Source organism: Primulina huaijiensis, chromosome 11 (genome assembly GCF_012295235.1).
Source record: "Primulina huaijiensis isolate GDHJ02 chromosome 11, ASM1229523v2, whole genome shotgun sequence".
NCBI classification, from domain to species: domain Eukaryota; kingdom Viridiplantae; phylum Streptophyta; class Magnoliopsida; order Lamiales; family Gesneriaceae; genus Primulina; species Primulina huaijiensis.
Genome location: NC_133316.1, coordinates 7,282,097 through 7,299,798, shown reverse-complemented (window position 1 = coordinate 7,299,798; position 17,702 = coordinate 7,282,097). Strand labels below are relative to the sequence as shown.

General features: G+C 32.6%; 1 protein-coding gene across 1 annotated transcript; it reads left to right on the top strand.

The window, feature by feature from the left end:
• Window positions 1-2,447: 2,447 nt before the first annotated feature.
• LOC140988934 (thiohydroximate-O-sulfate sulfur/sulfate-lyase (nitrile-forming) NSP5) lies at window positions 2,448-4,153 on the top strand. Its single transcript, XM_073458036.1, has 2 exons — window positions 2,448-2,578; window positions 3,134-4,153. The coding sequence occupies exons 1-2, from the start codon at window positions 2,549-2,551 to the stop codon at window positions 4,076-4,078; spliced, it is 975 nt and encodes a 324-aa protein (XP_073314137.1). The 5' UTR covers window positions 2,448-2,548; the 3' UTR covers window positions 4,079-4,153.
• Window positions 4,154-17,702: the final 13,549 nt, after the last annotated feature.

Sequence of the window (17,702 nt, the reverse complement as noted above, 5' to 3'; positions counted from 1 at the left end):
AGTAAAATAATTTAAATGTATACTTTTTTTTAAAAATTTTTTATAATAATAAATTTTATGTTAGTTCTGTAAAATAAATAAACGGTCATACAAAATGCGAATAAAGTTAATAATAAAATCATACTACTTTTTTTTATTTAATAAATTAAGAACAAAAAAAAAATTTATAATAATAGATTTTATATTATTTGTGTAAAATCAATCAACTGTAATACTTAATTTTTTATAAGGTACCTATATAAAACAACATCAATAATAATTATAAATATAAGTATTATTATTATTTTCAAAAAAAAAGTTTATTATTATTCTAAAATACAAAAATTGTATTTCATAGTTGTATCTTATAAATCAATAATATTAAAAATAATAATTTTTATAATAATAAGTTTTGATACTACGAATGTCAAATAAAATAATAAGAAATGAAATTAATTGTAATATTTATTTGTATTTAAGTACTTAAAAACAAAATTAACAATATTTATAATAAGATATTATTTGTGAAAAAAAATTAATTGTTATACTAATTTTTTTTTCTAACTATATAAAACAACAACAATAATAATTATTATACTTTTAAGTAATGTTATTATCATTTGCATAATATAAAATAATAAGAATAAATAATAATATATAGAAATATAATTGAGCATTTTAATCATAAACTCAAAACGTAAGATTATGATAAATTCATAATTTTTATTCGAATATTCAAGTAAATTAATTTATATCAACGCTTACCTCAAATAGAAGTTCAAAATCAAAATTTTATCTGCAAATATATAATCACAAATAAATAAATTATCAGTTTTAATCATACATTGAAGGACAAACTTAATTTAAAGCATACAAACCTCATGTGCTGAAGTGTAATTACTTGATCAAACATCGAACGAAAATCCACATGAATGAACACTAATGATACATTTAAATCCAGAGAAATGAAGAACGATAGAAGCAGAAGAATAATACATTTGAAACGAAGGCAAATGATATATAAGCAAATTTTCAGATAAAAAACACACCATGTTAGTACCGATCGGTGATACATCAAATCAATTTAACATGCGAATTTTAATTAAATTTTTTAACGTCTTCTTCGTAAAAGAAAAGAAAGATGCATGAATTATTGAATGTAGTGGGTCGTCAGTCTATCACATGACAGAGTTCTTCAGCGTCAAGCAAGTATTTTTTTTAAAAAAAATTAAGCAAGTGACGCCTATTCAATTGACATGACTTACTTTAAAAAAATATTAAACGTGACTTGCTTTTTTTTTTAAAAAAAAAATATTAAGCAAGTCACGCTATATGAGATGACGTAACTTGCATTTTAAAAAAAAATTGTAAGTCAGGGTTAAAAAGCCCCAACATTCTCCATCCTTAACAAATACTTAATCAATTGAGCTACAAATCATCTGCTTTAAAAATTTGACACTTTATTAATATCATAATGTAAAAACAATTTGAGAATATTAAAAAAACTTCACTGAAACTGTTCATAACTCTCTGTTTATTAATAGTATAAATATATATTCTCACAAATAGGGAACTCATTATTAGTGTTGAAATATGACAATTCACCAAAATGTATTAAAATTTTAACCTTAAGAAAATTTATCCCAATTAAGCTTATAATAATAAATTGAATCATTTAGTATCATAAACTTTTTAAAATATTTATATCTATAGAGGGAAACGTACTTTTTAACCTTTTTTATTACCAGTTTTTGTGAGGCAAGATTCTTACCTGATTGGACAGTAGATCTATTCTATTTTATTAAAGTTGAGGATATGATAATAAACACTTAAGAAGTACACTAATTTTTTTCTTTCAACTTTATCTTTATATCATACTAATATTATATTTTTGTTTTTTGTTTTTTTTTTGTTTTTTAAATTTCAACATATTTTTTTTTCAACAATTCATATATCAATTTAGTCTTTCTATAATTTGTCAAATTTCACTTTAATCCATCAATAATGATAAAAAAAAACTATACACATATGCGATGCATGTGCAGAGTAAGTAATAGTAAATTACGAAGAATAATGCTATAGGTACAACCAAAATATCGTACAACCAAAATATCGTACAACCATATGTATAACAATAATATCGTGATATTTTGTTATTATATCGTGAGATTTTGTTATTATTTCGTGAGATTTTATATTAAATTTATCGTGAGAATTTGATAAATGAAATTTTTGTATTGAATTTTTTGTGTTGTACAAATTGTTGTATGAATTTGATTGTACATATAGTATTACTCAATTACGAATCCTGGCTACCCTCAAACAAAGATCAAATTGCAACAACCGGGGCAGGTGCATCCGCAATACGGAATAACTTAACCTCGGGATTTTGTAGTTAGAAACCAAGTATAAGGGCAAATTTGGAACTTTAAAGCCAAGTATAAGGGCAAATTTGACCACTGATTGAACAGAATAATTATTTATTTATTATTAATATAAAGTCACATGAATCATCAAGTGTTGGGAGAGAGTGGAAAAAAATCAGAAGTCAGCACAATTTTTCTTTACGATGGCTCTTGCACAAGGCAAATGGGTTAAGGTCTACATTCATTTCATAGTTTCTAATTATTTCTGCAAATATTTGACGTTTTTTGTGGTTAGTGCTTTGTGGGTTTTAATTTTATATGAAATTTAGATTATATAGTTTTCGTGAGTGGGGTTGATAAAATTTGGAGGATAGGTGCTGTTTTCATGATTAATTTCTCTTGAATTTCTGTAGAGATTTTGAAAGCCTGATTTCTTGATTTAATTTTCCGTTTTCCAACCCAGAAGTTTTGTAATAATGCTAAATTTTGTGGTGAGAAAACGGGATTTTGATTATTGTAGTCGTAGACAAGTGAATCTGAAGTCATTAAATAATTTGTTCTTGCGTTGCTCGGTCCTAAAAATTATTTTGGTTGGTCTTGTATACAATACGACGGGCCAGAAAGCTAGTTTAAAGCCCAGTTGTCAATAAGAGTGGAAAAAACTTGTTTAAACTTTTTGTTTGTCCGGAAGAAATGTTTATGTTGTTGTTCTTGATCTTCTATGACTCAACGACTTCAAAATTTTATATGAAAATTTAATTTTATCTGGATATATTCGTCGTCTGCAGCTGGAACAAAATGGGACAGGACCTGGAGCAAGAAGCTCACATGCGATTTCAGTTGTCGGAGAAAAGGCTTATTCCTTTGGTGGCGAATTCAAGCCTCGAGTCCCTGTGGATAACTGCCTATATGTGTTCGATCTTAATGACCAAACTTGGTCTGTGGTTGATGCCACCGGCGATATCCCCCCACCTCGTGTCGGTGTCACAATGATATCCATTGCTGAGACCATATATGTTTTCGGTGGGAGAGATGCAACGCACATGGAGCTTAATGAATTCTATTCTTTTGACACACGCACCAACACATGGGCAAGTCTCCCGACTGGTCCCCCTCATCGAAGTTACCACTCAATGGCAGCAGATGATAGGCGAGTATATGTATTTGGAGGGTGTGGTAATGAAGGACGACTTAAAGATTTGTGGGCGTATGACGTTGTTGATAAAGAATGGATCATGTTTCCTTCGCCGGGAGAGAGTTGCAAACCTAGAGGGGGACCGGGATTGGCTGCTGTTCTTGGAAAGATTTGGGTCGTCTATGGTTTCTCCGGCGAAGAACTTAATGATGTGCTCTACTTTGACCCGAATGAAGGGGAGTGGGTTGAAGTGGAGACGAATGGCGAAAAACCAACAGCTCGAAGCGTTTTTGCAACCTTTGGAATCGGTAAGTACATTTTCGTGTATGGTGGGGAGATTGATCCGAGTGATTTAGGCCACCTAGGTGCAGGTAAATTTTCGAGTAAAGTTTATGTACTGGACACTGAAACACTAGTATGGAAACGATGGGAAGATGGATCAGATTCAGGTTACCATCCAGGACCGAGGGGATGGTGTGCGTTTGCTGGTGGGCAGCGACAGGGGAATGAGGGATTACTGGTGTACGGTGGGAATTCGCCCAGTAATAATAGGCTTGATGATATTTTTTTCTTCACTCCATATGTAGATACTTGTTGAATCTTCAGGCGGGGGGATGGAATGGTTCTTTTGTTGTGGTGATGGTATTTGGATTCCAGTGGTTGTATTTTTATTTCTTGCTTTTCTGAACATGTGTAAAAGTAAAACCTGAACTGATGTGCTAATTCTTGAGTGAATTAGATCAGAGGTGATACTGACATTTATGGCTTGAAAGAGTGACAAAATAGTAACTTCCAATATAAATTCACACCACTTGCATTAGGCATGCTTATCGGTCCCACCGGACCGGTTTCGGACCGGTTATGGGTCCGGTGAGTTCGGAACCGGTTAGGAACCGGTATACTTGGAACCAATCCAAACCAAGACCGGTTCGGCTTCTAATAAACCAGTTCCGGTTCAGGTCAAACCGGTTCCGAACTCTAATTTATTATATTTTACTATATAATTAAAATTAGTAATATTAATGGACAATTTTTTATTTAGTATTTTGATTGCAAATAATTGTGATTACATAAAAAACATTTAACAGAATAACGTAAACATTTATTTTTACAATTGAACATCTAAAATTTATCACGATTTATTAAAATATATTTTGAATATTCTGGATCTTCGTCGGAACTTGAGCTTTGGAATTCGTCGATCACGCCAGAGGTCCTATTCTTTTTTTCTGCTGCAAACCAATCTTGTAGGGACGTTAGCATGGAAAGTGTTTCTGGCTTTAAATTAGTTCTTTGGTCACCAATGATCCTTCCACATACTGAAAATGCTGATTCGGAAGCAACACTTGAACTTTGAATGGGTAGAACATCTCTTGCAATTGCAGATAACACTGGATAAAGTTTAGAATTTACTTTCCACCAATCAAGAAAATCGAAATTATCCGTAGTCTCAATATATTGACTTAGATAAATTTGGATCTCATTGTAATTGGTTGTTGTCACCGATTTTCCTTTGAACTTTTGTCGTTTCAAACTTTGAAAGAAGTTCAGTGCTCCACTTTTGCTCTTATATGTCGGCATCTCCTCCGGCTGCGCACTCGGTTCATCACATTGTTCACTAGCATACAAATCAAACAATTCTTGGAGAGAATGCATGATTGACTTCTTTTGATCGTCAACATTCTTCCCAAGAAATTTCATAATATTCAAAAAAACACGTCTAATCCTCCTTGATTTTGAGTAGGATCAAGTAATGTTGCTAAACCATGCACAATTGGAATAGTTTCCCAATATTTTAAAAATTTGTTTTTCATATTTGAAACAAAATTACGCATAACAGAATCATCGCGATATTCAATAAATTTATAAAACATATTGAAAAGCAAAGATAGAAGAAACATGGTTGAAGTAGGGTAGTTAATGCCAGAAAATTTTTCGGTTGCTTCTTAAAAAATTTCTAACAAAGAAACACATTTATTCAAAATATTCCAATCATTGTCAATTAGCATTAAAGATTGTGTTGAAATATTATTATAATATGGAGTAACTAAATCTTGAAAACGTAATAAAGTATGAAGCAAGTGATATAAAGAATTCCATCTAGTTTCAATAGGAAGAGGAAATTTTTTAAATTTAATTCTGATAGATTCGACTAGTGTTTTCCAGTCACGTCCATATCTTCTTTCACGTATTAATTTCCCACATAATTTGAATTTTTCTATTACAGTGGACATTTGCTCATCGCAGACATATTTAACACATAAGTTGATAATATAACACGCACATCTAACATGAAGCAGATTACCTTCTAAAATTGGTTTTAGTAAATCTTTAAGATATTTAATTGCAAGAGTATTGGCACTCGCATTATCTAACGTTATCGACATTATTTTATTTTGTATGCCATAAATCTTAACAACATTTAAAACATATCTAGCTATAGTGTATGCATTTTAAGACGATTCTAAATGATCTAGCGCTAAAATTCTTTTTTGCATTGTCCAGGTTTCGTCAATCCAATGACATGTAACAACAAGATATGATTCATATTTTAAATTAGTCCAAATATCAGTTGTCAAACTAACTCTACAAGAAATATTTGAAAGATGCGATTTTAGTGTTTCTTTATATTATTTGTAAATATCAAAACAATATTTCTTAAGTGTGTGCCTAGAAATATTGTGAAAATCAGGTTGAATAGTACTAGTAAATTCAACAAAATCTTCTTGTTCAGCTATTATAAAAGGTTGACAACATTTGGTAACAAACTTTACGATGGCTTTCCGAGAAATTTCTTTTGTAATTGTAAAAGCTTTACCACTAAAAGGATTAATTTGTTGTTGTATTGGTTCCCTACCGAATGGTTGTAGCGTATCAGGGTCAAGTTTTTGTACCTTAACTAAATGTTTTTTTCAAATTACCGGTACCAACAGAACCACCACCTGTTTTGTAAGAATAACTCGTTTTGCAAATTTTACAAACGGCAAAAGAGTTATTCGTACCTTGTTGTTCAATATCAAAGTGAACCCAAACTTTGCTTCGCTTTGCACGGGCTGTCGTCGTGCTCGTTGACATTGTGTTGCTTGCTCGAGTAGACGATGGCGTCCCTACATCTTTGTTGGGGAGTTCCATGGCTTCTTCATCCTCGTGGCCAGGTTCGACTTCATCAAAGTCGGGGATGTAGCCAAAATGTTCACCAAAGTCGGGAGCGTATTCGCCGCCACCACCACCACGACGGTTTGAAGATGATGCCATTGAAATTCGAAATATTTATATGAATAAATTGCGAAATAATAAATAAATAACGATAAAAATAATACGGATTATAGATAAAATTATAACACAATTATTGAATATATTTGGAGAAATGATAGCAAAGAAATATATTAATTATAGAGAAATGAGAAGTTGAGAGAAAATTGATATGTGAAATATAAAAAATGACTTGTATTTATAGATGATTTTGAGGGTTAAAAAAAAAGATAATATTTACAATTTGGCCCCCAATTTTTAAAACAAAAATGGCACATTTCAACGGCTACTGAAATGTGCACTTACGGCTGCTGCAAATGCAGCCGTTGGCCAAAAGGCCATTTTTTATTTTTATTTTTAAAAAAATTCGGAATATGGGTTTGGGGTCCAGTTCCGGGTCCGGTTCCGTGCCGGTTCCGGATACGGACCGGAACCGATTCGGAACCGGACCCAGAACCGGTTGAACCGGTTCAGAAAATGTTAAATTGGTTCAACCCACAAACCAATAGATTGTACACGATTTCGTGTCCGGTTCTTCCATACCGGTTCCGGTTCCGGTCTTAACGGGCCTGTTCCGGGTCGAACCGGCCCGCTAAGCATGCCTAACTTGCACGCATAATCCTGTAACTTTCTGTCAGCACCTTGAAGCATAAATGTACTGATCTTGCCTTGGCTCGGCGAAAGTTTTTCTTGCAGAAGTTTCAAAAGTTTAGTTTTGATTTTCAAAACGTTCTTTGGATGTCGTATGATTTAAAACATTAATATGATGTTTAAATCTGTTTATCTTTGCATATTTAACGTCGGTTCCGGTTATTTCGATTTTTTAGCGGATATAACACTTCTTGTAATTCCTAACAAACGAGTCTCTCATTTTTTTCATCTAATCAGGTCCACAATCGAAGACTTGGTTCATCGCACTAAGGATCTTAAACAATTTTGCGTCGAGAATAGATTGCTTAAATTTCAGAAATCTGGTGAGAATGTGGCCGCGGATTTTTCTTGTGAAAATGGGGCGGCCACAACTCATATATGCGAAAGGGAAAAAATTTGGTGGACGAAATTTTGTCCGCCAAAATCTTTGTGTAAAATTTTTATTATTTCATATGATCGCGAAATATTTATAAGCTTTGATCCCTAATCACAATAGGAATCTCGCTCATATTAGGATTCATAATCATAATCTCATTAAGATTATTATTTTCATTAATTAATTAAAATTCTCATGTTGTATATATCATACAAAGTCAACTCTTGATAATGCATGATACATTATATATATAAATACATATACACATGTACATGTATAGATATATATGTAAAATTAAGTAATTATTATTTAATTTTTTTAATTAATTGTTAATCAATTAATTAATCAACTCTAGAGCCTCTTAAATATTCAATGAGAATCATGTACATATAGTACTCAATACTACAAACATTAATATTTAATTAATAGATTCTAAATTACTAAATAAATAAGTGTGAACTCATTATAACCCCAATTGATGATCAGATAGAGTCGATGTACCGAGGGTACAAATCTTATTCATATAATGAAAATTTAAAATTTCGAATCAAAATTTTCACTGATCCATTTTTGGTAGCTGCTAGTTTTGTGAACTTCTAACTTCTACAACTTTTATTACATGGAATCTACTTATAAACTCCTTTATAAACAATTTGTTTGATCTCCATCAAACTACAGTCGCCAAATTCAACTCCTTGAAATTGACTATCTCAAGGAGAACACATAATTCGATACTTGTACGATCCTCAATGGTTTAGAGATACAACTAGCTGCGAGTTCACAACTTCTTGTGATTCAGAATAACATTTATTCGTATTCGAGTTTACCCTAATTAGCTTCATTGTTTTCATGAACACCTTGATCAAGAATGTCATAACTCAAATCTAATTGTCGGATCATGAAAGAACGTCGAGTAGCATCGCTCCATGTTTCTCTAGGTATAACTGATAATGCCTGCAAGAATATTAAGTTATGGCTAACATAGAGTACGATTCTTTCAACTCATATATCCCGATCGAATCTGCAACCATTGGTATATCGAGAGTTGCAAATGAATTTGATAACGATGTGATATATATTCAAGTGATAATAGTGACATAGTATGTGTAAGTGAGAAAACACCTTTTCAAAATACATGTCTTACGTTGACCAGAGATTCCTTGCACTATTAACTCATCATATTACATAGGATATCTTCACCCATATGCAAATGGTTAATCCCTGACTACAAATGATCGGCTCCTACGTATTTTGAAACTACATCCAACCTCGCCATCTGATGAGCCTCAATAGAATCGGTAAAACGGATCAAAGTACATTCTGGTATGGATAGCTTCTATGTTGTCCTGGGTCTAAGAACTAATGGTGTACAACTATAACTGCTGACTATTCCACATGATAAATGATAACCACTTAGACAGTCCGATAGAAGATTGTTCAGTGTGTCATCAAATGATCACTCGTCTGTATGAATGGACATTTTCATGACCTTACCTATGAAACATGTACATCACAGATGCTAGTCTAAGTTCAAGAGATCTTTATCTTTATTTTAAGTGGTTGATTCGACTAAGAACCTATTTAAAATATACTGTACACTTCCTAATGAGTTTCATGATATTACGTTGAGAGAAAGACCTCATGATACATATAGTATATTCATTGACTTTATCTGTAACGTCCAAAAATCCGGTTACGTAAATCGCATGTATGAAAATTATTAAATTGATAAAATATTTTAATTATATGAATTTGGATGCATGAATGATATATTTTGATTGATTAGATGATTAATTGTGTAATTTTTTTTGATTTCATAATTTAAAGATTTTCAGACGAATATCGGTGGTTAGACAGTGACGGAGGACTGTAGACGATTAAGGTGTTAAATATTTAAAAGCTAAATATTTAGTTTTAGTTAAAAAAAATTATTTTAAATAATTTAATAATTATTTTATTTTTAAGGTTAAATTAATTAGTGGAAGCAAGAAATTTTATGTAATTTATAAGAAATTTTGGGAAATAGGTATTTTTAAACCTTTTAATTTGAGGCCTAATGATTTTAATAATCTTAATAGACCTAAGTAATTATTTAAAAATTAGAGTTAATTAAGTCAATTAAATAAGTGTTTAGGAGACCTTTTTAATTTCTTTTTAAAAGAATCNAAAAAAAGATAAGAAGGAGACGGCTGAACAAGGAGTCTTGGGCAAGGGAAGTTTTGAATTTTTTCTTCCATCGTTCTTCGATTTTCTTCCCCGTTGTCTTCCTTTCAGCAATGATAACCCGACTCCCTTGCATCCCAAGGTGGGTTTTCAGTGGGTTTTTGTCTAGAAAAAAGGATAAAAATCGTCCTCCGTTCGTCACCGACGTTCCGTCGCACCGATAATCGTATTTTGAGTGTTTTAAACACAATGCACGTTCTAAACCATTTGTTTTACATCTTTCAAATCATATTATGCACGTTTATGATATTTTGAATTTAAAACATGATGATAAAATTTTATCAACGTTTTGAATAATTTATTTTAAAGTTTCGAGGTTTTTAATGCACGTTTGAGTCGCGTTATGATTCCTACAGACTCGCTGCCATTAAGAGAAAGGGAGATGATATTTAGAAGTCCTAAAGGGTGTCCCATGTAGGGTAGAAAAAAGTCTGGAACGAGAGGAGAAAGCGTCGAGCTTCGATTAAGATTATTGCATGTGTTGAGTTCGGTTTTGGCACTTGCGAGAGGAGGCTGCGTGCGGGCTGTCCTTCCATGATCAAGGTCATGTGTTGGATCGAGTCATGGTCCTAGAGGGTCCTAGTGTGGCTGCAGACAGGGGTAGAACGATAGGGAAGCGTTGAGGGCTCGGTTGGGGCCTAGGGAGCACTATTTTGGGGAAAGAAAGGGGGAAAGATGGCAGATGGTTGCTGTGCATGGGAACTGGTGCGTGAGGGTCCAGTAGGGTTCTAGGAGGGTATCTAAGGGGATGGAGTTGGTCTAGTGAGAGGCTGGTCAAAGGTTTCTCGTGGAAGGAAGGGCCGCAAGGAAGAGTCTGGACCGTGGTCTTGTGTGGGCTGGACCGTGGCTCACAAGGGTATTAGGGTCTAGTAAGTCGTGGTTCGATTTTGGGGAAAAAGTTATCAAGTTTTGAGTTAAATAGGATTACGAAACGAAATAATGGTTTAGCGATTAAGTTGAATAAATCGAAGGACGCGAGTTTACATTTAAGAAAATTATTAGAAGTAAAAAATAAGGTTATATGATGGTTCATGATAGGTTCGAGTCAAGAAACGTAGGAAAAAGTAAAAAACGAGAAGTTTGGGGTCTGGGGTAAAATGGTCATTTCACGTCATGGGTAGTTCGAATGTCCTGCTAGTGTCCCGAGAGGTCATAATACATGTTAAATGATTTTTAAAATGATTATGGTAAATTTATGATATTTTAACGATAAATGCTACAGTTCAGGGATTTTCTCGAAAATACTTATTTTACGATTTTTGGAGGATATAATATGTTATGAATAAAAAGAGAGGAAAAATATTTTGAAGGATGTGAATTGACTGTGACTCAGAGGATTTGTGGGCGATCCGTCTTAAGAAGGGGTGGTGAACTTACTTTATTTTAAGTCACGACCCAATGACGAGAGTTGTTGATGCATCGTCGCCAGGTATCATGGTTTATAAATTGATCAATCGAACAGATGATAAATAATAAATGATAAAGGATAGTCACTTTCAATTAGCAAACTTCACTAAAATGATTTATGTGAGGAAACGCTTTATGATATTATGTCCTTAAATGATTTACGAAAATATTTATATGTTTACGAGTTTTTATGCCAGCTTATTTTATTAAAAATATTTTTTTAAATGTATGTGCTTGTATATGTATTATTTGCTATGATGGTTGGGATGTCCTGAGTCGTGAGACTCACTAGGTTTGAATGCTCGTAGATAAGGATGATGTTGAGGGAGGCTCGGACGCTTGAGAGGATCAGGCATGATAGTACATTCCCGAAGACCTTACGTTTTCCGCAATATTATGATAATCAAAGTTTTGACGAATATTTTGAGGATTATTTTAAAGATAGATTTATGTTTTGTTTTTAAAATTTTAGACGCTGGATGTCTTATGATTGACGACACTTATAAGACTGACGATTTATGGATTTTTATCGTAAATTCTGATTTTTTTTAAAATTATGGATTTATGTTTTGGTATGGTTCGGTCTTTATGAAGATATTGTAAAAAAAAATATTCTAGTATTATTTATTTAAAGTAAGACGTAAGGGACGTTTCAGTTGGTATCAGAGGAAGGATCTTGTAAAGGTTGTGTCTACTGTCATTCCGGGAAGCTCAAGAAGTCAAACATCAAGTTTGTGATTGTTTACTACTTCAATTTTTGCATGCTAGATTTAAATGCTTCTATGATATGGATATTTGGAGGTTAGACGTTCTTTTAAATTTAAATATATGTTGGTTACGTAACTTGGACGGTGCGTACAGTTATACCTCTGAGACGTGTTGTTTCCATGTGAAACGTCCCTACCTTTTTATCTTTAAAATAATCAAATACTTGGATTTTTTTTTTGCACCGAACATAAAACATTTTTTTTTGCACCTAACATAAACGTAAGTCGACTTAAAATAATCCAACCATTTGAGCTTCAAAATAAAACATAAAATTTATATAAAACAATCTTCAAAATTATCTTAAACTTTAAATACCTAGCTAATGCTGAAAATAAATATTTGTCCCTCGGGAGTGTATTACCGGGCCCAATCCACTCAAGCGTCAGCGCCTCCCTCAATATAATCCTCACCTGCAGCCATTCAAACCTAGTGAGTCTAATGACCCAGCACGTCCAAACCGTAAATAACAAATAATAATCCTCTAGTAAGCATAAATAAATCATAAATCTTAAAACCTTTCATCATCGTATATCATTTTGGTTGAAGTTAGATCCTTGAAAGTGATTATCCTTTATCCTTTATTAATCATCCTCTGGTCGACTGGTCGACTGCTCTCTTCACTGGGCCATGGCCGAATATAGAAATAAGATCGTTGGGTTCCCTCTATGGCCTTCTCCCGTAAACTTTTTCTCTCACTATATTCCCATTTGTAAATACATCATTCCTGCTTTAAACGGATCACCTACATATCATACGTGTTACAGTCAATTCATGTCCTTCAAAATATTTTTCCTTTCAATTTATTATAAAATATCGTGTCCTTAAAAAATCGTAAAAACAACATTTCGAGAAAATCATACAACCTTTGCATATATCATAAAAATTATCGTATTTTCATCATAAACATTTTAAAATATCATTTAACATGTATTTGATTTCTCGGGACACTGCCAGACCTTTCGAACTACCCGGGGACGTAAAATGAACATTTTACCCCGGGACCCACGTCATTTGATTTATTCAACTTAATCGCTAAACCATAATTATGTTTCGTGACCCGATTTAACTCAAAACTTAATAAATTTTTCCCAAACTCGAACCAAAACTTACTAGACCCTATTCCACCCTTATGAGCCAAAATCCAGCCCACACATGACCATGGTCCAGCCTCTTCCCTCGGCCTTAGCCAAACCGCACGTTTCCCCATGATTTTACTTCGCGACCCAAATTTACCCCGAGCCACCTTCGACCAATCCCTAGCTAAACCAACTCCAGCCCCTTAGACACCCTCCTAGGACCCTACTGGACCCCTCACACACCAGCTCCCGTGCACAACCCTTTTCTCCATTTTCCTCCAAGCCTTGCACCTAGACCACGAACCGAGCCCTCAACGCTTCCCTATAGTTCTACCCTTGTTTTCAGACATGCTAGGAATCTCTAGGACCATGAATCGACCCAGAACAGGTCCTTGATCACTGCTGGACTACCCGCACGTAGCCTTCTCTCGCAAGTGCCTAAACCGAACTCAACACATGCAATAATCTTAACTGAGGCTCGGCACTTTTCCCTCTCGTTCCAGCCCTTTTCTACCCTACATGGGACTCCTTTTAGGACTTCTAAACATCATCCCACTTCCCATTAATGCCAGCGAGTCTCCAGGAATCATAACGCGACTCACACATGCATTAAAAACTTCGAAACTTTAAAATAAATTATTGAGAACGTTAATAAAACTTGATCATCATGTTTTTCATTCAAAATATCATGAACATGCATAATATGGTTTGAATTATGCAAAAAGAAAGGTTTAAAACGTGCCTTTGCGTTTAAAACGCTCGAAATACGAATATCGAAGAGGTGGAATGTCGGTGACGAACGGAGGACGATTTCTACCATTTTTCTCCACAAAAAACCACCGAGACCTTGGATGTAAGGGAGTCGGGTGATCGTTGTTGGAAGGAAGAACGAGGAAGAAAATCGAAAGACGATGGAGAAAATTTTTTTGAAACTTCCCCCTTGCAAGTCCCTTGAAGGTTCGGCCGTTGCTCTTCACTTTGAATTCACGTGAATTGTGTGTGTGTTTTTTGGGGTGTGTGTGTGTAGGTGTGTTTAGGGGTGCGTGCGTGTAAGTGTGTTTAGGGTTAGTTATATAAAAAAACAAAAAGGATTCTTAATTACATAATTAATGAGCTTAATCAACCCTAATTTTTAATTAATAAATTAGACCTATTAAGTTTTATAAAATAATTAGGTCTCAAATTAAAAAATTTAAAAACACCTATTTCCAAAAAAATCCTTTATAAAATACATAAATTCCTTGCTCTCACTATTTAATTTAAATTTGACCATAAAAATGCTAAAATCCTTAAATTATTTAGAATAAATATTTTCTTAACTAAAAATAAAAATTATCTTTTAAATCTTTAACAATTTAATTGTCTCCGGTCTTCCGTCCCCGGCAAACCGTCTGTATTCTCCTGAAAATCTTTAAATTATGAAATCAAGCAAAATTACACAATTAATCATTTATTCACTCAAAATATATCATTCGTGCATCCAAAATCATTTAACTAAAATATTTTAGCAATTTAATAATTTTCATGCATATGGTTTACGTGAACTGATTTCGGACATTAAAAATCCTCCTCCTTAAATAAAATTTCGTCCTCGAAATTTGTCTAGTCTTGATTATTGAAAAGTTTAGGCTCTCTCATTCACTTCATACTTAATCGGATTGGTTTAAATTTTGAACTCTATCACGCTTTCGTTGCGTACTCTAATAAGGTACCTCCCATTTTTATACATTTATATAAAGTTCCTCGATCTAAAAAATCAAATATTTAACTTATTCTACATATTATATCAATTATAAATCCTAAACTATCCTAAGTTATTTTATCTTCCCAAAATATATTTCTATTGCTAAACCCAGTTTCGATCCATAGTAACTATATAGTATCCATGATTATAAAACACTTTAATAGCTGTTACTTAGCTAAAACTTTGTTCCTATATATGTAAACAGATTCTCCTTAACATTATCATAAACTTTATTAAATCCAAAGCACTAAAATTACTTAAATGATTCAAGCCTATCGAGTCGCCATTTCATATCATGATTTCATTCTAAATCCTATAAAATCGAACACTTATATGTAACCTCGGAATCCAAGATAATGTCATATAATATTACATTTACAAAAGTCTTATCACACTAAGAGAAAAAATTTAATCCAGCTTCTAATATAATTACTAATTCCATGATCATTTTGGTTATATCTTATGTTAAATTTCTCCATTTGTGAATTACAATAAAAAGAAGTTATTGTGATTTAATTTCTTTAACCTGTAAATATCCCTTCTTAATTTATTGTAGTCAAGATAATCAAAGGTCCTGCATAACCATTTTAAGCGTTTAGCATTCTTAAAATTCAAACTTAATATTCACAGGGTTAATTAGTGCTCCGAAAATAATTTCTACATTGGAACTTGAAAATTGATTATAAATTTTTATCCAAAATTTTCAATTATCAGCCTCCGTAAGAACTTATTATTCCTGAATTATAGTTCCATCTAGTCCCATAATCTCATATTCCACATAACCTAGCATCCATAAAATCATAAATTATTTACCTAATAAAACTTACTACATAATCCTAATACATATTTCCAATTGGTCCCAAAATAAATGTCCCCTAGTAACAACTATACTCTTAATCACCAATTATAACTTAGATTCCAAATTTCATCATTTCAAAAAAAAAAAAAAATTATGACACTACCAATTGTTTCTTAATAACTTTAAACATTTCCCCAAATGATTTCGTCCTTATAAGGTTTAGCGACAAAAGTTCAAAAATAGAAGTTTCGGGACTTTAAAAATTATAGCAATCGTAAGTGTCAATCGATTTGAATAGAATAATAAAAAATTTATTTAACCCAAATTCTCATATTTCGCAATTTCTTCAAATAATCCCCAAATCATATTTCCTCAAATCATATAAACTGAAATTTACAGAAATTATACGAACTCCTATATTCTTATTTTGTATTACACGATTCTTTCATAACATTAATTCGATAGTTCTATGCCTAATAAATCCAACTTATAGATGAGTCTTTGTACATGTTTTAAAGTTTATCCTTCTATCCCAATATCTGTGATTTCTTAAACACATGAATATCACTTCAGAGGTTTATAATGACAAATCTCAAATAAATTATTCTAGTGCTAAATTCTTACAATGTCTGGAAGGTTATGAGCCTAATATTCTAACATAAACGAATTTTTTAGTTACTAATTTCCTCTTTCAGTTATCTGTCCCTTCCAAATATCTTGATGAAATTCTAAAATCTAAGGTATAGACTTCCCAAACTTTCCAATAACCATAACAATCGTTGGACCAAAATTATTTGATTTAGTCGAATTTAATGTAAAACGGCTCTCATAGCTTTCGAAAATTGTTAATATGATCCCATATTTTTTCTAAAATTAGCAATCAATACCCAAAAATTCTCGAATTCTCAAATTTAGCCCCAAATTTTTGCATTTTAGCCCTCTTAGTTTTTGAATTCACATGATTAAGCTCCCATACTTCAAAATTATAGCAAAATCACCGCTAATATTTTCGAAAACTTGCAATTAAGTCCCTCAAAATTTTAAATTATTATAATTTAGTCACTAAGTTCATGATTCCTTAAAATTCAACCTACACCATCAACTTCGAAATTCTCTTCCTACACAGTGTAGAATTCGAAACATGCAGTCCTAAATCACTAAGTTCAATTCGCCTCAACGTAATATTAGGTAGTGAAAAATTCGAGATACGCAAAAACCAAATTCTCCTCGTGTCTCTCCTCTTCCCCATGCCCGTGAATAGCACGTCTCGAAGACATGGTTGTACACATCGTCCAAACCACGTAACCAACATGCATTTAATTTAAAAAAACATCAAACCTCCAATTTTCTATATCATAAATACATATTTTTTTAAAAATTTCTGCATAAAAATTTTAAAGTAGTAAAACTCACAGACTTGAGGCTTGACTTCTTGAGTTTCTCGGAGTGGCAGTAACACAACCCTTATAGTATCCTTGGCTTTGATAACAACTGAAACGTCCCTATCTTTTTATCTTTAAAATAATTAACTAGGAATTTTTTTTTTTGCACCTAACATTTTCTTGGAATTCGAAACCATCACCACCTAAATATTTTAACTTAAAAAATATAAATTACATAAAAATCTGTAAATCGTTAATCATAAAACGTAAGTGGACTTAAAATAATCCAACCATTTGAGCTTCAAAATCAAACTTAAAATTTTCATAAAATAATCGTCAAAATTTTCTTAGACTCTAAATACTAGGCTAATGCGGAAAAAAAGATATTTGTCTCTCGGGAGTGTACCACCGTACCCGATCCACTCAAGTTGTCAATGCCTCTCTCAATATCATCATCACCTACAACCATTCAAACCTAGTGAGTCTAATGACTCAGCATGTCCAAACCGTAAATAAAAAATAATACGTATAGATGCACAAGAAT